Source organism: Parus major, chromosome Z (genome assembly GCF_001522545.3).
Source record: "Parus major isolate Abel chromosome Z, Parus_major1.1, whole genome shotgun sequence".
NCBI lineage: Eukaryota > Metazoa > Chordata > Aves > Passeriformes > Paridae > Parus > Parus major.
In genome coordinates this window covers 60,573,423-60,597,889 of record NC_031799.1, presented here as the reverse complement: position 1 = coordinate 60,597,889, position 24,467 = coordinate 60,573,423, and the positions used below count along the sequence as shown (strand labels likewise).

General features: G+C 37.3%; 1 protein-coding gene across 7 annotated transcripts in view; it reads left to right on the top strand.

Moving 5' to 3' along the window:
• The window catches only part of FAM172A (family with sequence similarity 172 member A), a 259,299-nt gene that overhangs the window by 148,134 nt on the left and 86,698 nt on the right, over positions 1–24,467 (top strand). For all 7 annotated transcript variants that reach the window (XM_015652648.1, XM_033520478.1, XM_015652647.2 and 4 more), the window contains one exon: positions 4,831–4,950. In XM_015652648.1, coding sequence (XP_015508134.1) covers positions 4,831–4,950 — 120 coding nt within the window. The remainder of the gene's footprint in view (positions 1–4,830; positions 4,951–24,467) is intronic.

Below are 24,467 nucleotides of genomic sequence, written 5' to 3'. Positions count from 1 at the left end.
ACAGAGTTAATTTTTTTCCGGTATCTGTGAGGGAAAGGAGTCTGGAGCCATGTGGGCATATCTAGGTTATTATTCTGTATAACTTCTTGTCACTGTTGGGGCAGGAATGAGGGATTCTTTCTTCCCAGAAGGAAGGGGCATGACTTGTGTTCAGAAAGAAGAGCACGGGTGGGGAGGGTCTGTCTGCCATTGCATTCATTTGTTTGGGGTCACACTGGGTCAGCTTGGGCTCAGTGAAAATGTTTTTGCATGTAAATCACCCTCTTTTTTGTACACTTTTCTTGTTAATATTGTTACTGTTACTGTTTGTTTTCTTATCTTATTGCTGTTTCCAGTAAATTCTTTTTATTTCAAACCATAACCTCTGTCCTTTGTGTCTCCCACCAGAAGAGCAGTGGGAGGAGCAGTGTCTAGTTTGGAGGGGTCTTGGTTGGTGAGGGTCACTAAATTAGGGAATGATGTTTCTGAACCATGACAAAAGCCTCTTAGACCATATCCAGAAATTCTGGATCTGCTCTGGTGATAGCAACCCATCATACCATTTCATTGTTTTTCTCCCTAGTGAAAAAGTTTTGTCTCACGTCAGGCAAATATTTGCAAAAGAAGTGAGAAAAATGCAACAGGTGATAAGCATCATTTAGTACTCGTGAAGGGTGCTGTTGTAACAGGATATTTTTATACTGACATGAATTTAAATGTAATGATTTTTTGGAAGGGTTGGGATGAATTGCAAAAGTTTGCCTGCTCCAAAGCTCCTTGAGGCAATGAGACGAAACGTACGTGACTGTCAAGACATTACTGGTGGGAAAGATCTATCATCTCCAGGACAGGAGATCAGAGCCTTCTGCATCCTTCTACCTCCCCACCAGTGTGCAGTTCTGTTCTCCCATATTTAATTCATGTACCATAGTTGTCTACAGTAGCTTATCAAGCTAGAAGGAGAATTTTTTGCTGTGATAAGTGGTAATTGGAGAAACCACCTTGAAATAAATTCTTAAAAATCTGTTCAGTTGTATGGCATATTTCTCTATTTGTGTGCATTTCACTTTTCCCTTGTCTCAGAAAAATGTGATTCCTACTCCTTGATTTTAAAAACACTCTAAAGTTAGAGTTACCAGATCTGAAAACTAAATTTCTTCGTCATTATTTTTTTCTTTATGTGACTTTTTCAGTTTTGATGTATTAGAAGTTTAAGCTGCTGTGCCTCAGTAAAGGTGGTTCAAGGCCTCCAGATCTTGCCTCATCTGTAACTTTCTGGCAACAGGTTACTTTTGGGGGAGGGGTGGGGGGGGCTGGAAATTGGCACTGAAACACAAAATACGTGAACCTGTCACAGTAAGCAGTCTCAAAGGGCAAGCTGCTTTGCAGAAGCTAATTAACCTTAGGAAATAATTACACAAATATGCAAATGTTGTTTAGACAATTCCATGTGTTATCAACTCAGGTAGTCCATCATAACTGCAGACCTTGCAACGTTTAGGTGTTAGAATCTGGAATAGTTGATAAGGCTTCAGTTCCTGCATCACTCCAGCCTGGTATTTAACAATTAATGACTATGATATTACATTGGTAAATTTAAACTGTTTTTTGAATGCAACAGAATGTAATACTGTATTCGCAGTGTGCATACTGCTTATCTGTGAATACCTAATGGCTCCAGCTGTTAAAATGTTACATACCTTTCAACTCCTAGCGCTAGCCATACTGGAAAAAAATGGCAAACCAAAATCTGAGTTCGCTCCCTCCACTTTTCTGCCCAATGGATGGCCCAGCAGCCCATTATTTGGGCTACTTTGTTTTGGATAAACATTGCACAAGGGCCTTTTCACATCATACGGTTCTTAATTTTTTTTTCCTTTCATGTCTAATTATATATATTGATTAAGAGGAAGAGTTTTCAGAGGGATGGAGACTCAAAACTGACATGCACAACTCCAAAGAACCAGACCACTTACTTTGACATAGAATTAGCCCTTACAGGTGACCAGCTATCAGCAGCAGGAAATCTAATTTCAAGCATTCTAGCACCTTTCCATCTCAGTCTTTCACAAACAAGAATGCATTCAGCCAGACACACCTTTTGAGGTGCATAATATGACTTCTCCAGGCTCATGACCATTCATTTTTTACATTCGTATAGATAATTGTGTAAACTCGGACCAGGAGACCCCCTCTCTATCAAATAATTTAACAACTTTCTATATAAGTGCATTAAATTTAGCTGCAGCGAAATTACAGCAAGCAGCAGCTGCCTGAGACTGCCACCTTTCATGCTGAAAATACAGCATCCAGTCTCATCATTTAATCCAAGTCAGGCAGTAGAGGTTAAACCTCACAGACCCAGTGCAATTTGAAATCCTAAGGAGATCAGCTGTGCTCTGCTCCTGTCGTTGGATGTTCTGTGTTCAGACCTGGCGCCAGGTCTGAAGTATTTGTAATATGGGCTTGTTACAAGGGGAAAAAATAAGCAGATGGTCCGAAGAAAGAGATTTTCTTCTAATATATATAGGACTCCTCCAAACTCCTTCTTACATGTATGTGCTTTTCTTGCCTTGTTTAGGGTTTAGCAGAAGGTATAGCAACTCAGTTTATCCTGACATTTTGTGGCTTTTTGTCTTTAACTGGTAATAAAGGAAGCTGTAGTTACAGTCTATATTTAACTCATTCTAGCTCATTTCTTTTTGCTTTTATAGAATCCTATTGAGTCTTTGTACTGGACTGTGAAGCTGTGCAGTTATTAATTTAGTTAACTGGACCACTGGTTATGCTTTGATTGGTGAAAGCTTTTTTTTTGGCTAAGTTCAGTAGCTTTTTGCTGATGTCTTAGTCTAAAATTATGTGCTTTTACCAGCAGGGTATAAAATAATAAATACAAAGGAACCTGAAAATGCTATATTAAGCAGAAAAAAATGTCCTCTTTTTCTCAGAATGTTAAAACAGCATTGAGTACCTATACAAAAATTTCTGTAAAGAGTATCAGTTGCAACATTATAACAGAAAAAATAAGTACATCCTGTGTATATAATTAAGATAAATATTTTAAATAAATTAGTCATTCTGAAACTTCCAGTGTTTTAATTGCTTTTTCCTTACATATTATAGAGTACATCACTTTCGTACAGGAAACTGCAGTTCAAGTTGTCCTTCAGCTTTATCTTAGTAACTGGTTTGTCAATAATATTTTATTTATGTAATTTCTTTGAAAAAAATTCTCACATTCCTCACAAAAGAAGGAGTCTTTACTTTTTGTGCCTATCTATACAATCAAATTTCAAAACAGCAACAAACTGTTTTGAAGCAAGTCCTGTCTCACACTGAGGTGGTTTACAATAGGTGAGACATAATTACTTAAAACTGCATTCTGTCATAGTCAATGAAGAGCAGAATCTGTCCAAGAGTGAGAGAAATTCAGGTTTTTCTTATGATCACTGCTGCTGAAGCAGAAAAGCATATCATTATTCTGAAAACTTTGAGTCAGGATCCATAAAAGATTTGTTGCCATCTCACTCATACTTAGAAAACAGGGTATGAGAACAGAAATAAAAGCCAAAATTGACCACATTATTTAATTGCGTCTCTTCATACTGATTTTAGACACTTTAAACATAAGAGCTTAAATCCCTAAAACTGAATTGCAGAATGGAATTGAGATCTAGATCACCTCAACATTCTTGATGAATTTCAATAATTCACACTGACTCACACTAATTAGCAGCTTCCAATTGCCAGTGGCTTTTACTGGTTTGTGCTTTCTTTTTTTAAGGAAATGAGACTTTTGTTATCTGTGACCGAGTTAGCTAAGGATATGAAGTGGTTGCTGGCACAGAGCAAAGGGAAAAGAGATGCAAATTTTAGGAAATTACCTTGACTGATCAGCTCTTTCTTGCATTGAAGAGCCTGGATCTGTTATCCTGGGTTTGTGAAATACTGGTGGAGCAGGATACCTAGCAGAGCACCTGAGACAAGACCAAATTTGTGGTTATGACCTCAACAACTGAGAAATAAGGAAAATCTAGAGTGACATAATTCTTTCCAAAAGCCTCTAAGTTACAAATACACAATCATGAGTTTCGATGAGAGTGTGCTAAAATCAGAGTGTGTCACTCTAGTGCCTTCTGTGACTCTTACACTGGCTGGCTTTGACAGAATCTTGTTCAATTGTAAGAAAATGTGGTCCCCTAGCTACCAAAAACTCCAGTGTAATGGCTGCCAGCAGTTAAGAAGCGTTTTGATTGCACCATGCCTCATAGTCTGCAGTCACAAAAAGTAAGATTTAAAAGAGTAGTTGCAAACACTATAATTTTAATCTTAATTCAGGTTTCCACTGGCTCATAGTATGAAAGAAAAAAAGAGTAAAAACTGAAATTATACATCTTTACCAACCCAGATTATTCTATGATTATGTGTTTATATTGTTCCTACCTGTTCTTGTTTACCAGTCTAAGGCATAAATACTTTAAACAAATCCTCAGTGAACAAACATTTGACAAAGAGTTGTCAAAAGAATGAAAATCCGAGCTGTGGCTCATAATTCCTGTGAATGCTGTTTAGCAGATTTGTCATCATGGTATTTAAACAAAATTTTGCAGATGCATAATTTTTGTTATACTTATTAAAGTAAGCCCAAAAAGCAACAGTTTTACTGTGTTTAAATTGCAGTCTTTAATTTTCCTTATTTAGACAAAAGAATCTATTCTCCCTTTTATACTAGTGTGTATTCATTTGATCTTTTTTTTAACAAAATATTCTAATATATAGGAACACATTGCTTTTTGGCAGAACTGCCATTTTTTAAAAGATAATTGTCACAAATGTAATTTCTTTCTGCAGGATAATGGCTCTCCTGAAGAACATGCAATTTATGTTTGGGACCATTTTATTTCCCAGTCAGCTGCAGAGAACGTGTTTTTTGTTGCTCACGGTTATGGTGGACTTGCCTTTGTAGAGTTGGTAAGTGTGAATTCTCCATTGCCTTCTTTCCCGAAGACTGTCACAGATTTTCTATGTTCTTTGTGATCACTCTCTTGAAAGTAGCCAGGTAGAAACAACTGAACCTGTGGTCATGTACAGGTCAGTCAGGATTTCTTTGCAACCAGAAGGTCGCTGCATCTTTTCTGGTTCTGAGATAGACAGTAAGGTCTCAAGTGTGCACAAGCCTGGAAGAAACAGAACACACTGCATCCTTCTTGTCCAGATTATGTACTTAAAGGCACCACTTTCTGCTGTGGGGCAGAAAGACCTGGGGACATAGGAAACTAAGGACATATAAGAACAGTTTAAAAGCAATGTCACACTAACAAATGCTGCTTTTCATATATAGATTGGGACAGAATGTGCGGGGAAATGTGATCGCTTTATTCAGTTTTTGCAGTTTTTCTACAAAGGTCTGCAGAACTTGATGGAAAAACTTCGGTTTTCACATTTATTAGGCTCTGCAGTGATATAAGGTAGAATAGTCTTTGCTCAGTGTAAAGCTGCTCTACATCTGGTGCTGAGACTGCTGAACATCTAGTTTGTCAGTCTTTCACTCTTCTCTCTAAAGGCAGATCTCTCGACCCCATCTGGTATACCAAGCTGCCTGTTAAACTTGTATACCATTATGTCAGTGCAGTTACAGTCTCCTCATGTGATTTTAAGACAGTAGTATAATCAGGATGTGTTTCATTGAAGAAAACTACAAAAAGGTAAGGGTCCTGTTTATTGTGGAGAGGAAAATTGCAGAGGATTACAACCCATTTTATAGACACAGGAAACAGCAGACATGTATATACATTTTTTTGTCTACAACACATTAATTTAATCTAACTGAAAGTTGACTAAGGTGTTTTCTGCGTGAATGTCTGAAGATGAATGCCTTATTTAAGAAAAAGCATGCATGACCATGTTGGTTAAGCATGCATGAGTGTGTTGGTTTTAGTCTTACACTGCTCCAAGTGGCAATAGGAATCCTGACAATGGCCACTGGTATTATTTTAAGAACTTGAGACTTTCCTAGACCTATTTTCTTGTTGTTGTTGAAATTAATGCCATTTTCATTTTCTCCACGGTTCTGAAGAGTATGTGCAAAATACATGTGACATGTACAGCTTTGAGACTTGAGAAACAGTGTTTTCCTGATCTGAAGATCATTTGAGAATTGATCATTTTTCACAGGTATTTTATTACCTGCTCAATAAATAGTCTCAAAACTAAATTTTTAAGAGACCTGAAGGTGAATAACTCCTTCTGTAACCACATCTTTGGGCAAAAGATGTGTTGCACTCCGTGTGCCTGTGGCTCATGAGGTGTCATGAATGTTACGGAGCAATTGTTCTGTCTTGGCTTTCCTGAGTTGTGATTTTCAGATGCTCTGTGTTTCAGCCCAGGTTATTCTCGTGTGAGTCCAAAGTAAAGCTTTGGCAGAATTTCTGTGGGTTTTGTAAAGCCACATTGTTTGGGTCACCAGATGCCCAGACATTCATACAGATAGCAGAGGGCAGGAATAAGAATCAACAGGAGACCTTTCCCAGTGTTTCCTAAACAGAGTGCTGACTTGAAGGAGGCTTGGAGAGTTTTTCCATCACATTTCAGTCAATGGCTTGAGGTGGCCTGGGTAACAGATGACCAAGGTGTCATTCCCATTTGGCTCTTTCTCTTGTCACACTGGTGGATATTTCTTCGCTTTTGTTCTACTTTAATATGAAGCACACTGATGTTTCAGAACAAGACTTGACTTCTGACCTTGGGGCTTCCAGGGTCAGGGTGCTCAGGGCCTGTGAAATTATCACAAGCTGAGTGAAAATTTTTATCAATCACAGGAAGCAACCAGTAAGTAAGAAGTTAAAAAGGACCTTTGTCAGAAAGACAAGATGGTCTCAGTAAGGGTCAGCTTCTGTAGTCTGCTGTCTCTGCAGGAGGTGCATGCCTGAGAGGAAGAGTATAATACATATCCATTGACACATCACGTATCTGTCATGCAAAACTAGACCTGAAATGTATTTTTAATGCAACTCAATGTTTTTCTAAAAAATCAAGGAGTATTTAGCACCTGGTTTAGGCAGAAGTAGTTTGATATTTGAGTTCTACTGAAAGCAGTTTGACTAAATAGTTCATAAACCGAAGGACATATCGTTGAAATAAACCCTGAACTATTTAATCACAGTATTATTTTGTAAGGTTTTATTTTGTTATGATCTCCTTTCTCTTAAACTTTATATCCATACAGCACTTAGCAATTGCAATGAGCTCCAAAAAGAAACGGAGCAGCTGATGGGCAATTACTGTCTTATGACAAATGCGTTTTCAATTGCTTCACTTTCTTCTCTGATTCATGTGGGGGTGATGATGAGGTTGATAGAGCAGCTACACCATATAGCAACTGTACCACCTCTACACTTCCTTTGCAAGTTTTTGGGTTAACTGATTCATGAAATTGTAGGTTACAGTTGTTATGGAGACCTGTTGCACAGCTGCTCCTTCTGCATCCATGCCTCTTACAGGAGAGCAGTGTGAAGCATATGGCTTTAATTTGGAGTGAAGGTTTCTGCCGGAGCCCTCTGAATTTTATTTTGCCTGCAGGGAAAAAGAAAACAAGCAAAAATATCCAAAAAGATTTGTGTTTTCAATTAATATCTTCTGAGTCAACTTGCCACGTTCAGTACTGCAGGTCTGTCATGATGGCTTGCAGTCCTCTCAGCCATGGCTAGCCACTTCATCATGGGGCAAGGCTCTTGGTGAAAACCAGATATTTGGGCATTAAACAGAAAAACCCAGTGGAAGCTATTATTAAGCAAGGTCTTGTTCATGGATTTTCATACCATTGTTTGGGAGGAACTACTGCTCTCCCAGGAGAAGGCAGAGAACAAAATTCAGCCTTGTACAGACAATACTCATCCAGGTGGTTCTTTGCCTGAAGCTGCTGAGGGAGGTAGCATAGGAAAGGCAGTGCTGCTCTGCCTTGTCCCTTGGCTGGCAGGCACTTTGTTGGGAAACACAAAGTGAAAGAGAGGAAATAGGACCATCGTATATGAAATTGGTATAAAAGGAAGATTGTTTTTGTTTACAAAACTTTGATGGCCAAAGTTTTATCTTCATTCCAAATTTCTTCTCACCATAAAAATGAGGCTGTTTTGGAAACTCTTTATTAAACAAAGAAGTAAGGCTTGGCTGCAATTTTCAAATACATGCCACATCAAGTAAAAATTTTATTGATTTTTTCAGCTTTTTGATCTACATTTTTCTCATGTCTTTGACTGCAGGATATTAAGAAAAATAGGATAAGTCTGCAGTATCATGCTCAAATACACAGAAACTGTTACTCAGTTACTGCAACATGGGTACGCATTTTCTGTACCTTGTGTCATAAGATTACTAGGAGAATAATTGAAAGTGATTAAAATGTGTGGGAAATTAAGTTTCACCAATAAATACATTAAGTTTTATTATTCTGTTGTTTATAGGTTGAATTAAAAATGGTAAATCATAAGCCATATGTTAGAATGTATCTTAATATTTATTAATTAAAACTTTGTGTAATTGTGGTTTGAAATAAAACATGCATGTGATGATATCTACACATAAATCACTTTTTGAATGCACTGCACTAAAAATAATTGTTGGGTCATTGTGTTTTGCTAATTGCTAATTACTGACTTTGAAAAACTCAAGCCATGATTCATGAACACATCTCAGCTTCTTAATTCTGTTATCCCTTACACAGTGTAGTCAGGGATTTATTTTCAGAATCAGTTTGCTTTACTTGACGGTAAATTGTGGAACTTTCCCAACCCCGAGCTTATAATAATTCTTTGAAATCTAACAGAAAGTGAGAATTTCAAGTTGATGGAGTCAATTTTATATTTAGTTTACAGAAAATAAGAAATTTCTGGTACAACGCCTCCTTTGAGTTCTTCTGCCAAATTTTGTCAGTTTACAATTTTTTGCTTTAAAAAGAATGTTTTCCCTTGTCATTGCCTGCATGAAAGATCCACACAGGAGAATCTTTGTGGAAGATTTCTGCTGTTTGCTTCCTATATTTCTGAGACCCTAGGCATTGTGTTTTCAGTTGTTTTCTCATAATCTTATAACTAGAGGTAGCTTGTTTGTTTTAATTTTTGTTAAATGCTGTATTTTAAAAAAATACCAGATATCATGGGAATCATGACAAAATTGTGAGAATCGTTAATGGTATTTCTATCTGACATCATTCATACTGCTGTAAAAATACAAAGTACACAAGGGAATGTAATAATTAGGACAAGGAAAGTAGGTTCATTGTCTTTAGCAGGTGTAAACTATTCATTATGGGTTTTTTGGCTAAAACACTGGGTATATATATTGATAACTTGCACAAAGGTGTAGGTAAAAGGAGGGGGGAGGGTGTCTTTTTAGCAAGTCTTTGTTACAGTGAGAGCCCTTCAAATACACTGTTCAAATTACTGTATCCACTGTAGAGTCCTAATTCCATCAAATTGCGAATTTTGGCAATTTGAAATCATTTTAGGTCCATCATTTTGAGATCCTCTCTGCAACATGCTGCCACTTCATTTTGCTGTATTGTGCTGAACAGGGCATGGACCTGGCCCTGACTGGCACTGAGAGGTGCCATAATAATGATGATAGACAGGCACCTGCTGAGCTACCTGTGAGTCTCTGAGGCTGCATCAGTATTCTGGCACAGGCAAAATGCAATTTAAGAAACCTAATGACTAGGCTGTGAACCTGTCATTAGTTTTTCATTAATTTAATTTCCTGAAGTCTCAGACTGAATGGTTTGTTATATTTGGCTTTTTATATATACTTTTATAAATATATCTACTTAGTTTTTAATTCAGTTTGCCTGGAAAATTGATGAGTGGGTACTGCGGACATGTGACTCTTAATTCCCCTGGCTGACATATTAAATCAAAATATATCTACTGATGTGTGGTAGAGATACCATAAGATCTGTGATGGCTGTAGGAAGCATGGGAGAGACCTGAGAAGAAAAACAGCTCTGTGACTAGGATCCTTATTGTGAAGAAAAAAGCAAAACACTGTTGTGCTTTAAAAAGCTTTGTGAACATTTCACTGGGCGGGGGTGGAGGGGTGGGGAGAGAAGGGAAAAAAAAGACACTTAAGACATTGAATGTCAGTTGGGACAGCAGTATGGGATGCTGTCTTGAGGGGTTATGGGGACTTGGTTTGTATGTCCAGTCTTTGGACAAGTCATCTCATCCAGCTCTACCAGGTTTAGGTCTCAAATTTTTCTGTGTTGGACACTTACAATAGCATCTTTTTGAGGCAGGTCTAGCTTAGGGCTCACATTCAGAAAAACAAATCTGAAAGTAAAAATGAAATCTTAATTCTGTTTAATTACTTGTTTTAGCTATTCTTTGTTGTCCTTCTTGGAAAAGTACTCATTCATCTGAAAAAGATCAAATGAGAAATGAGAATGGACAAGAGAAGCTAATGGAGGAACCGATGGTAGGTTGTGTAAATAAGGGTTGGGCAGGATTGTGGTCTCTAGTCTTGATGCTGATTTTTTTATGCTCCTGTTACTGATGGGGGCACACAAATTAATGTGCTCCTGAAATTGGATCCTGCTGTGATGAAGTCACCACTGGTATTCAGAAACAGAATTTTTGCAGTAATAGAAAGTAAAGGAAATAATACGGACTTCAGGACAGCAAGGCATTGACTGGTCAGTCATCTGCATTTGTGCAGAAGAAATGATCTCATCAACAGAGAACAGCAGGGCTGGAGAAACCCTTGGACAGCTGGCATCATTGCCAGTAGCTAAAAGTGAATGATCAGGTAATGTAACGAGATTCAAGATATGATACTGTGATTTGTTTGCTCTTTCTGTCCCAGGAAGGGGAGTATAAATGCTGTCCAGAATGCTGCTGAGATTCATCTGAGGTAATTTGAGACATTTGGGAAGGTTAAGTCAGTCTGGAAGAGATATGGGGAAGAAGTGTTCATACTCTTGAATCAATGGAAAGCATATTGTGCCAGAAACAATGAAGGAGCCTCAGACCTGCTATGACATGGTGCCAACATGGACAGGTCCTACTAATCATAAGCCCCAACATCAATATAGCCATAGAGATAGTATACACATGCTTTAGGCTTACCAGCCTTAAAAAACGCTATGTAAATTGCTAGTGCTCTTACATTAACTTTGGTAGCTATATCTAAAAAGAGAACATTCAGGATCTGCTTTGTATTTGCTTAAAAGCATGGCTTGTTCAACCTGGTAAAGGAAAGCTTAGAGGGATTGGTAGCACTCAGCAAATATATCAGGAGAATAAACAGCAGGGAGGGAGAGCCTTATAAGCCAAAGAACAATGTTGGCACAGGAACAAATGGATTAAAACTGGTCATGAATAAATTTAGGGTGGAATTAGGTTTCTCACCATTGGATTAGGAAGTCCTGCTTGGGAAAAGGACTGGGGCAAAGCTGCTGCCAAGCATGACCCACACTTGGAAAGAGTTGTATGAGTAATTGGCTCCTCTGGACTGATGGTCCTTAGTGTGACCCAGGAGTCTGTGTTCCTGTGAAAGGCATCATATGCAGGTGCATATTTTGGGCCACGAGCAATTGGGACACCTTTTGGATTAATTTGTCTGGAGTTGATGCTCCAGACTCAAGGCTCACTCCACTGGAATAGATGAGATTTAAACCAAAACCTCTTAACACCACTGTTTGCAAACAACTTTTTTTCCTTCCTGCTTACTTGGAATTACAGAATCAAAGAATATCTGAAATGGAAGGGGCACATCAGGATTGTAAGTCCAACTCCTGGCCCTGAATAGGATACCCCAAGAACCACAACATGTCCCTGAGAGTGTTATCCCAAAGTCTGATGGAGATGCTGGGCCTGATGCCCCCCAGGACACGCTTGGCCCTCCTGGCTGCCAGAGCACTGTTCAAATGTGCCCTGTTCACTATTCAACACTGGCTCCTGTTCAACTTGCTACTGACCAGGATCCCCAGGTCCCTTTCCACAGCACTGCTCTGCAGCCTCTTGTTCCATAGTCTGTGCACACACAATTGACTTTGAATAACAGGAATTTGGGAGCAGACTTGTTTTTGGAAACAGTGGAGTCTTTTTTGCTAATGCATTTTGAAACACAGAAGTTTCAGCTTGAGGTAGAAAACAACAGGCATAGCAGATCTTGTGGTGAAGGTTTGCAACCATAAGGAAATTAAATGATAGATTGAGCAAAAAATATTGAGATATATATGTCACCATTTGCTATACTGGAAACAGCTTCTTTATCACATTTGGCTTTTACATAAGGAAAATGATGCATAAAGAAAGTGTGTGTGTGTGTGTGTGTGTGTGTGTGTGTGTGTGTGTGTACACATATATGTATTTGAATGCATATATTGCCCATTCTAACACAGAACAGATAAACATTTTAGGACACTCAGCCTAAATAAATATGCTGACAAGCATACACTGGCATCATTAGTTCACTTGCTATCATTTATTGTTATTATCCGTTTGTGTTGTGGTAGCAATCATCTAACAGTGCCTTGTCCTAAAGAGCTTGCATTCTGGAAGGATGCTCTTAATGGGAAGAAACAGAGGAATGATGAATGATTGCAACACAGTTCATATATTATCATAGCTGCATATCTTTTTTAATTTTTTGGTGGTTTAGTGTAAATACCATGTAGGCATCCACTTCCTCCATTCATCTGAAGCCCTGCTAACCTTGCTGCTGGATGATAGTAGAGGATGGCAGCAGTGAAAGCCTGAGCATTGACCACTTCCAGAACAGACATGTTTTGAATATTCATCCCTGCTTGTTACCTTGCTCTAGACAAGATGCTCAGCCTCATTACATTTTGCTTCCTCTCAGTCATTTGCTAACATGAGATCTCATGCTTCATTCAGCTCAGGCCATGGTCTGAGGCTAGCTGTGCGTATGTCCTTTCCCCACTTCTTTCCAAAAGGAGAAGGACAATGTTTCCTGGAATTTTATACTGAATAATTATTGCTGCCACTACCCATCATTACTTTTTGGTCTCATTGTACCATTCATGTTAATTTTCTAATTTGACACCAGAGCTGGTGTGTTAATTATGAAATAAAGAAAGAACTGGATATATGTAAAAATTAGGGTTACTTGGAAACCCGGTTACTTGGAAGTAGATGCTTGTAGCCTATGGGATTTGGTGGTCAAAGGCACAGCACTTTCCTGCATATCTTTGCAGAAATTTTTCTAGAGTTGCATCATCTCACTAGTTTTATATTTTTATAATCTCTTTGCATTGTTTTAAAATTCAAACATCAAACAGTAAACATTTAGGTTTCTGCCTGAGGAGTTTTGTGATCTTTAGCAATTGTTCCCATAGTTTCACTAACTAGTTCTTCTGTAGCTCAGCTTGTATATCTAGGTGCTCTATTTTATTTTTATTTTTTATGCCAGTCTGAATTCAGTTCTATTTGTTAGCATTACTTTGGCAGTATGCTGAGAATTGAACTCAGTATTCTAGGTGCAGTTAACATAATTAGGTCAGGGTGAACTTCAGAATCTTTGTTCTGCTGTGCAGCATTCTGGTCAATGCAACCTAAGTGATGCTGGATTTTATTTTTTTTTTCCTAAAGTTTCTTTGAATTTGGTACCTGCTAATGTTCATGTATCTCTCAAAGTGTTTTAGTGCTCTCAATCTTCCTTTTCCCAGTGGTACTGAATGTACTGAGTGTGAATGTAGTACATTATTTCCTCCCAACACCCCCCCAAACAATATTATCTCACAGTCTTCCTAATTAAATCTAGCTGTGTTGTGGCCCTTGTTGCACAGGATGACAAACTGGATTGTCATAACAATCCCTTTTGTGCTACAGGTCTGTGAGTCTTGGAAGCTTGTTTTGTATTTCTTTCATGCCTTACTTCTCTTGGCAGTTTCTCCCACTTTAATGTCACCTGCAAATTTAATTAATTCCAGATAATTAATGAAGATGTTAAATAAAACCATATTTGGCATCTATCCCTATATCTGGCTAGAAATTTCCTTCTGACTCAGTAAATTCCTTTGTATTGTTTTCCTTTCCTGCATTTTTTCCACTGTTTAAAATTCTGTAAGGCAGTATAACTTACCAGTCAGTTTATTTTTCATTTCAAATTCCAGCTTTGAAAGGAAAAAGCCAAGCATAGGACCATATTCAAAGAACATATCACTCATCTTTTCAGCTGTTTGCAAATAAACTTCATCCCTTGAGCCACTCAAAGCTGATGGGCAGTGTCTCTGTGCAACCATCTCCTTAAAATGTGTAGACCACACTGTTGATTGTGATAGTTCATTTCGGAACCCAGGACCGTTGATGTTCCTGAATTTCTTGCCTAGCTATTTGTTTCCTCACTGATTGCAGAAACTTCCCAGAAGCTAAAAGTTCCATAGAGGTGTTTCCTGTATGAACCATCTCACACTCACCAGAGCTCTTCAAGACAGAGGGGAAATTCATCAATAGTAACAAGAGACATGTCTTCTGTCCCAATCCTTTTACCTGTTAATTCTGCCTTTTCACCATTCTTTTGATGGAAACTAATTCAGTTCATCTCTATTTTGGTTCTCTGAGGTGAGTTCCTGAGGTGCTGGCACATGTGCTGCCCTTCTGGGTCAATAAAAAGTCACATCTCCTATTTTCCCAGATACGCTTACTAGCTTTTCACCCCATCCAGGTTGATGATCTTCAGACTTTGTCTTCTCAATCTTCTGTGAATGTGCATCTTGCTTTTTTTTTTAAATCTAATCCACCTGCTTCTGGTTCTTACCAGAAGGTGCCTGTTTTTGCTGTGTTGCAACAGGGCAGGAAAATAGAATTTCTAGAACATTATTTTATGTGGATGTGGTCATTGCATCTGACTCTGCATTGATATGGCTTTAGAGTCAAATGATTGAGTATGTTGGTTGTGGGTTTCTTTTCCCAGCAGGTACATTATGAAAAAACATTGTATAAAACTTTTTTTATTTGTTGTTATCTCTCTAGATTGGTTTGGAGAACAGCACAATACTAAAGATTTTACAAGATAAGACATTGTCACAGTCTAAAGGTTTACATTTCTCTTTGAATGTATATAGGAAGACTAATAAAGAAAAAGAGTAGGAGTTTCATATTTACTTACACAACGATAGATGTGGGAATATCACAAATAGCTTGCACTTACAAATTTTGCAGTGAATTGAGATTCCACCTAAAATATTAAGCTACTCTAAATTCTGGCATTTCTTTTGTCCTAATGGAACAAAACATTTAAAAAAGGAATATGTCTCACTGTTATTTCATATTTTTTCCCATTTCTGTGACCCTATGCCTTTAAGACCACACAAGTATATTATTTCAATGTTAATTTAAATGGTAGTTATGCTGAAAAGTATGTGTATGGCTTTTGGATGGAACAGTAGAGATTTTACAAAACTTTAAAACCCAGTTTAATTGATCAATCAGAGGAACGACAAGTTAATAATATATTAGGCATTGCAAATCCAGGTGGAGTAAAAGGAGTGTAAACATACTTTGGTAAAGGAAGCTCTCAAACTGTGTACCATAAGAAACAGCTGGAATTTACATTTTATCCTACAAATTTCCTTTCTTTAAACAAGTCAAGATAGATAGGCAAGTTAGATAGCTGTTTCAGAATATAAATGAAGTATTTTAATATTAATAATAGCATGACTATCAATGTTTAAATGTTAAAATAATCCTACTTAAGGACTTTGATTGAATGTGATAAGAAATAAAAATATGAGTAAATTTTGCACATATATTAATTAAGAAAATTGTGCTTTTAGTGGTGCAGAATTGAACTGAGATTTTAATGCAGTGTGTCAAAGTGCAGGAGTAAAATTGCCTCATAAATATCTCAAAAATAAGTAGTTTAATTTGTTATTTTTATCTTTTCAATTTCTAAGGCAAATTAAGCCTAATAATGTATCTCAGTATCCTACAATATTAGGACAAAAACGGCATGAGGTTTTTACCTTGATTAAGCTGAGGCATTTTATTTGCTTGTCAGTATCTGTATTATATTTTGTCTTAGAGTGGCTTGAGACATCTGACAGGAGTAATATATCTTAAAAAATTCAAAACAAAATAAAGCCCACCACCCCCCCTCTCATCCCTACCCCTGTGGGCACTTAACTGCCAGTGTTTTACAAGGTGTTGAAGTACAGTGATTATATTATCTCATCCTTTAAAAAAAAGGCATTGTTAATTTAACCCTCAATAATCTTATTTCACCTCACCACCATTGCAGTCTACAGCCACCAGACTTTTTTCCTTAAACCAGCTGTTGAAAGTAACCTAGTTTAAAGAGTTCATGGCTGAACGTGAGGGATTCATCATTATATATTTACTGTCTGAGGCTGATATAGCTGTAAGGTTTTTCAGATGCCATTGATCTATTGCGCATGTTCCCTCCCTGGGTTGCAGGACGTGCTTCTATTTGCATAAGGCCCTGGGCAAGGTTCTTTCTTGCATTGATTGGCCTGTCCAAGGGAGCCTGATGTGCTCCTGCATTGATCACCCTGTCTTTTCTTGGAAGGCAGTGTTACACCGAGTTCATCTCAAACATTCTAGGGAAAACTCTTCTGCAGATGTCGCGATTTTATTCACATGTTCCTTTGAGTATAATCCTTTCCTTTTTTTTTCCTTTTCCAGGATAACTTGCTTTGGTTTATTTGGGGTTTTTTTCACTTAATTTTAATGTGTTTCTGCAGTTATGGCGAAGCATAGACTAGAGTGTATTGAAAAACTATGTTACATTTACACCAGTTATTCCATGCTGTTGTTTTTTGGGGTTTTTTTGTTGTTGTTTAAAATAATGCCTATAGCTTCCAGCAAAAATCAAAACTACTCTGTCTTCAAAGAGTTCACAGTTATAACAGGAGAATTAATCTAAGAATATGTCTGCTGGTGTCTTAGCTTAGATTAATATTGTCAGTTTGTAACTTGTATGATTTGTACTTAATTTTTTTCAGTGTTAGAAAAATAGTTATAAAATGGCACCTTCAGCATAAAACTGTGTTTGGATTTTGTTTTTCTAGAGGCATACTCCAAAATAGTTCATGCAGGTAAAATGCTGAGCACACCAATGACCGATCAGAGAGGACAAATACTTCCCTACAGTGTCCTTGGTTTGCCAGTATTGTGTGTTGGGGGCTGTCTTTCCAAACGTAGGTTAAGCAGTTGAGTTTTTGACTCACCTTGGTCGGGGGTGGAGCTTTTCAATGTCTACTGCAATAATTACCCATAATCAGGAGCTATGAAATCCACCACTGCAATTTCTGAAAGCCGCATATTTGCCTACGTGCCTAATTACAAGCAAGGTGCCTGTTACTGTTGTCTACCAAACTCATTTTTGTGGTCAGAAAATGATTTTACACGTCTGCATTCCTTTACATAAGGTGAAATCTGGTTATACTCAAAAGGGTGGCTGATATCTAATGAATAAGCTGACATATGAACTTTACCGAGCACGTGATAGTACTTTATGTCAGTGAAAAACAAAATACTATGAAAAGAGTTCCTCTCCTATAGAGAAGCAGAACAAAGAGCATCACAAAGATGTTCCTTGATTGCTTTTAGAAAAATTTTCTATGGATATTTTTGTGGATTTTGTAGAATTTTCTTCGAAACAAGTAAGTATTTAGAGATACATGGCTGAGGTCACATTAATGCAGTAACATAAACTGTGCAGGCTTTTTTACTTTTTTATTACTTGAATAATAGTTTCATGACTTTCTGCAGTAATAATGTTTCACATTGCATTGTGATACTCTGGCCTAGAGAGCATATTCCTTTGGTCATTTGGTAAAACAAAATTTAGATAAGTATAATTTAGGTAGCCTATATGAAATTTCATCTTCATTATCATGCAAATGTGGTGAGAATGTAACATTTCCCAAGATGTCATTTGACTATTAGAATCTTTAGAAAATGGTCTCTTAAAGCCACAAAGCTAATATTCCAGAAGAAAGCTATATAATACCTAAAAATTGTCTATCCTTATTCTATATGAATAATAAATGTAATAGGACAAGCCATTATTAAAATCACAAAAGAATTTGTTGACCTATTGGAACAAGGATCTTTTTGATTCTTTGCGTCAATGATGAATTTTGAGCTGTCCATAGCATAGAGGATGAACATGCAAATAGCAGATTTCAAAAAACTGCAGGGAAAAAAGAAGTAGGAGCATAACTGGAAATCTGATTTATTTTGTTTCAGTACATAAATTGTATCTGTGGGTATTTATACTTTTATATACTTCGTAATACATAATGATATCCTTTGCAAGCGTTGTATATTTTGTATGTCTGCATTGTGCATGTATTTTGCAGCTGCAACACTTTTCATTTTTTAAAATTCCCTTCTCCTGATATTTGAGTTCAGAATTACTGGTAGAGTAGAGAATATTGAGAAGGTAGAAGATGAGCATGGCATAAATATGGACTAATCTCTTAAATGGGGAATGGAACTTGATTTTAATTCTAAAATAAAAAGAGTGTCAGTGTCTCGTAGCAGCCTATTATCTGTGTTAGTCAGTTGTAGGAAAATGCTGTACTTGTTTATGTGTGTGAACTATGCAAGGCATCAAGACCTAAAAAAATATTTCTGGTAGCAAAAGAGATCTTTTGCAAGCAGTTTTGAAAAAGAAAGGCCGGGACATGATTCTTTATAATTAAATTAAAATGAAGAAAAGAAACCTAATCTTTTACTTCAGGCAGAAATAGTCTCTGGGAAAAAAAAAATTATCCGTAGCATGCATTGTGCTGTTAAACAAAGTGGATGCCTTAGAAAAACATGATGAAGATATATGTAGATACTTGCAGACTTTCAGATATCCTCCATGCAGAATGAGTTTTTTGTCAGCAGATATTTGCAGCCCCAAGTGATGATCTAGATGTGTTGGAATAAGTGTTTTGAATAATTGCTTTATTGCTGGGCATCAGGAATGCAAGCAAGTCCTTCTACTCAGTCTGAGTAAAATAGAGCAGCACAATGTAAAAACTGGTATTTTAAACTTCCCCTGTTTTCCACAACAAAAAGTGACAGTTTTCTGAAGCCGAGCTGATAAAGAATGAAATTTCAGAGTCTATGGTAATTTCAAAGTCTCTGGATCTGGCTTGGTTTGGTTTTGGTGTTGCCTTTTTTTTTTTTTAGTTTGTAAAATATTTATTTATTATTATGTGATATTTAGAAACTGGAAAAATTATAGAGGATGTTTGAAGTGTCATTTCTCTCCCGTGCCACCGAGACATTTTCATTTTACAAGCACATTACTGAAGTTAAGAGGTGGTTCTGTGCTGTTTTGCTAGAGAGACGTTTTCAAAGTCCAGGTAATGCTAATATGACAGATACCATGTACCAATTAAAAATGTTTTCTGCTGCTTCATTCTAACTAACATGAATGATACATATGTGATATCTCCCCTCCACTCAAAACCTCTTGATGATCTAACTGGCACACTTCCATAACTTGTGAGATACTCCAAGTGCATTTTATAAAAGTCACTGAACTTTATTTATGCTTAATTTTTTTTATGTAAAATGAGTTGTTTAAATAACAAAAACTTTATCAGGAACTCCTCGACACTTCTAATCTGGTGCAGCAGTCAGAGGACGGAATTGATAGAGCCTCTCTGTATCACTCCAGAAATTCTAATTTTCTTCATGTTCTTATTTTGAGGAGAGACTGCTTTGGGCATGATACAGACTGCTTACCACCAGATTTAGTGGGGTCCCAGTTTTAGACCTACTTATTGCTGAAAGGGCAACAGGTGTTGGTGTCCGTAACAATAGTGTGTGATCAAGGCAAAACAGTTAGAATTGTCCTGTCCTATAGCCTTTCATGTTGCTCCCTAACACCTTTTTTTTACAGGAAAAAAACCCCAAACAATTGTCCTATTTAAGTAGAGGCTAAATCCTTTTTTTTTTTTTTTTGGCTGGGCAAAACTGTTTTTTATTGAATTGCATAGAAAATAGCAATGTTTTATTATTGGCATTGCTTTGAAATGCACTTCTTTTACATGTACTCTATACCTTTTTATATTTTGCAGTATTCTAAGTAAAATCTTGGTAAAGTTTTAACTCTAATTGTGAAGCAAGTGCTACAGAGAAAAAGAAATTTGAAATTTCAATGTCACTATATTTGGTAGAATCACATGAATTGTGGAAAGGGATAGCAAGTCTATAGTTTGTAACTGCACAAAATTAAATTTAGTTATATAATGCACATTCCTTGGGGTATCTTACTCTGAATTTAAAAAATCTTTCTAGCTTCTGCTTCTCTTTCATACCAAGTAAGATAACTTTTTGCAGCTTAAACAAATATTTCAGAGTCAGGTAGTTCAAGAGACACATCCTGTAGGGAAAAGCATCTGCCTACATTCAGTAACCCAAATTCATACATGCCACAGTGTACTGTTCTGTCATCTCTCTGCATACATCTCATACAGCTCTACACAGGATTACATGTTGTACATTGTATCGGTATAAAATTCATAATAAGTTTTAGCAGTGTAATTTTCTACAGCATCAAAGACCTATTGATGCTGGTAATACAAGAGGTGTGTTTCAGTCCTTTCCTGCTTCTCTCTGACCTCTCACATATCGACACACTCCCCTTCAATTACTCCTCTTCCACCCAGATGTATCCCAAGTGAAACTTTTCCAGCCTGTCAGCAGCAAACACAGCAGCCTGCATCCATCCCCTTCCTCCCTTTCCTGCAAAGCCAGTACACCCCAGCCACCTGCTGCAAACAGCAGAAGTGCCAAGGTCCCAAAAAAGCATCCATTTTGATTGTAACCCTCCTTGCAGTACAGAGATAATGAGTAATACTGAGGAGATGTCAGTCTTCAGGTTCCTCCTTTCTTTTGCTGGTGTCATTCATGCCACACAGATGCCTGTGCGGGGCTGTGCCTTGTGCATGTGCTCCCTGTCCTCAAGCGAGCCGTGCATGGCTTGAGCTCTGAGTAAATAACAACTGCTTTCTTCTGCAAAATTAACTTCTTCTGGCCAGCCTAAAGTGTAGCCTCTTATCACATTTTCTGCAGTAGGTTGGCATCCTCAGGCACAAGGGATGAAGTGTGCTATGCATGACAGGCAACTTTGTCTTTTCTTCTGCTCCTTAAAATAGCTGTTAGTGTCTTTGTGTGTGGCGGGAAAATAATAAAAATTTTCTTAACGTCTGTAATATCTAATTGTGCTTTTTCCTTCTAGCTCCTGAACTGTTTGTGCTGAACCATACTGGGGTTTTGGGCTTGCCAGGTGGTAGCACCACCTCCTACAAAAGTATTTATTGATAAAAGCCATAGATGCAGAGTCGGCTGTAAAATGCAGTTGAATTATTTTAGTTGCTATTGCTAACTTTTTCAGAATGCTAGATTACTGCTAAAATCTTCCAAGCAAAACCTTCCAAATTTTGATAATAAGCCTAAATGTCTATACTGTATTTGGAGATTTTAATGAATCTTACACAATCTTGCACAATACACAATTTTATCAGCAATTGTACCCTAATGGTCTTTTACGGTATCTAAAGATGTATGCACTGTCATTCTGAACCTCATATTTCCAAGCATTTGTCTCTTGAACTAATACATATTTTCTGCCTTCAAATTAAACAGGAATCAATTTATAATGTGTGTTGTAATCTTTGCGTAAAAGCCTAATTATGTTCATTGCTTTCTAAAATTCAAGGATTGGAATAAATGTCTATTAATGCTTTAGGTAGGAAAACAGTACAAACATCTTGTGATCTGAATATATTTATAAATAGTCACTTGCACTTTTTGTGCAAATGAAATGGAGTAACTGTCAGGCTGCAATTTTTATATTTTTTTTATACTATTAGAAGGGTGGCTTATTTGACACCTCATATAGATCTTTTTATATGTTTGAGGCTTTTTCCATGTGCCTATAACTGGTGCTGTCCTGTATTATTCTTTTATACCTTTTGTCTTTGTTTCCTTATTTTATTGCCTATACTTTATGGATGATGAGAATACTAATGAACATATGACGCATACCATCATTCACAAGATGAGCAGATAGCTTTCTCTCTTTGTCAAATGTTTATGCAGTAAAATGAAAAATTAAACAAACCTAGCATTGACTCCATTGTAATTTCAGCTTAAATAAAACACCTACTGAGGTTTTGTAGAATCTTCCCATCAGAGAGAAATTTTTGAGAGTGCTGGGAGTCTTTTTTTATATCCGATGAGTAAAGTTTGAGGTATTTCGCTAGAAGGCATAGAAGTTATCTTACAGAATCGTTGATACTGGACCATAAAATGTATAAATAATTTTAACTTTCAATTAACAAAAAAAGTGGATAAGATGTCAAAATACTCATGACAGTTTTAATTATAATTTCTGATGGATTCAAAGCCTTATGGCTGTGTTCTGGCCACTCCAATTTAGCCATTCAGCCCATGCTGCCCGTATTGTGTATTCAGCAGTTAGACATCTTCACAAAAGTAATTCTACGGAGTTTTTTTTGATACCCATTTTCATGCATGGCCTGCTACTTTACACTGAAATATCTTTTTTTTGTTTGTTTGTTTTATTTTTCTTTTTGTTTTTTTCTGGGCTGTCTGCAACATTAAAGATGCCTTGAACATGTCAGTCTGGGTGTGTGTGCGTGCATACATGTGCATATAGACGGGCACAGAATAATAAGTAAATGCGTTGGTGGATGCAGGTGTGCCGCTGTGCAGAAGTGCGGGGAGTGGAGCGGCTGCAGCAGCATCCCTGTGCGCGGTCCTGCAGCCGCTCACAGCCCGCACCAGCGTGCACAGGGGAGGGTGATGCTCCCTCTCCCGCAGGCAGTCCCCGCGATGCTGGTGGGGGGGGGGGACTCGGCAGTCGGTGACACTAGAGGGCACTGCTTGTCCTCGATTGCGGCTTCCTTCTGGGACAGCGAGCAGAGTTAGGCTGAATTCCGTAATCTTACTTTAATTAACAATTGAATTCTTATTAAGTAAGTCTAGGCTGTTTAATTCGTTGTTGTGTTGCTTTTAGCCTTGTGTTAATATCATGTATGGAGTCATCAGCACTTGCAAATAAATGCAGAATCAATTGTCCCATACAGTAGCAATTTTATAAAAAAAAACCCAACTTGAAATGTTATTCTTGGCAAAGCCAGAAGGCTGAGTTGCCCAGTGATGGGGTTTAGATCCCTTGCCAGCTGTGCTTCCAGCCAGCAAGTGTGATGCACAGTGTTAGAAATGCGTTAGGGAGAATCTTGACGAGTTAGGGTGATTTATCTCAGCAAAGGTCAAGAGAAAGATAAGCAGGGGACAAGAATAGGAAATTTAAAGGGTCCATCTTTGGTATGTGTAAAAAATGTGTATCATTTACATTACCCTTGGAAAAATGTTTCTCAGTTACAGAACACTAAATCACTGGAATTGCTGTTCCAAGTTCAAATGTTTCTTCCATTTATGGGTTCATTCATTTTGGATGGAAATTATGAAAGAAATGGAATAATCAGATTAATCAGGCTAAGAAAATCAGGCATCATTTCAGAAGCATCACAAAATTAATATGAAGTTTAGATGTCAAAACAATAACAACCAAGCTCAATGACACCAAGCCCTGCTGTTAGCTTGCCCTTGTCCTCTGCAACTGTCAGAGCATTTTAAGGAGTGTTGTGTGCTGGCCAGGTCAGGAAATTTTCTTTCCAATGAAATTCCAACATTCAAGTTCAAGAAATTAAGTCCTGTGTTTTAAAGCGTTGTTCATTGCTAAGCAGTGATTTGGGATCAGGCCCTGCATGAAATCTCTTTTTTTGTCTCCCTGGTATTTAGCCTGAATGTCTCTCTCTAGTTAATCATTGCTGATTTTCAGTGAGTGTGTAAATTTTCTCACACCAAATATTAATAAATGTGTGGAGTCAACAGCTGGATTGCCTGATCACTGGAAATGACTTGTTAGTCAAGATGATTGCTGCTTGGTGTAAATAAAGGTTTTTTCCACATATGAATTCTAGATTTAATACATTTGAAACATAATGATTGTCTTAAAAAGGATAGGTCATTTGCTAATAAACTTCTAAAATACTGTTCTAGCCAGAGCTCGTCACCATTAAAAGTCAAGCCAGTACAATAATAGGTTGTGTTTTGTGCAGAGTGAATTGTAAGTATTTGAGTCCTGCATAATTGCTTACAAATGTTAAGGTGATTTTGAACCACTCTAGTTCTGAGCAATCTCTTTGTAAACAGTTGAGATGGGTATATGCATTTCTGAAAAATCCAGAGGATAGTGTAGCATGTTTATTATAAATATGTAGGTTTCCTAATTATTTCTGTATGGTCATATAGTAGGCTTGGATGGTCTGGTCACCCACACAATGTTTAGTAATAGAGCCCTCATTTAAGAAGAGCAAGCATCACCTAGTTTTGCTTTATCAGCTCATAGGCAAAAAGAAATAAAAAACATGTTTAATCAACAAGCGAGCGACTCTTTTTGCATTCACAAAATGGTAA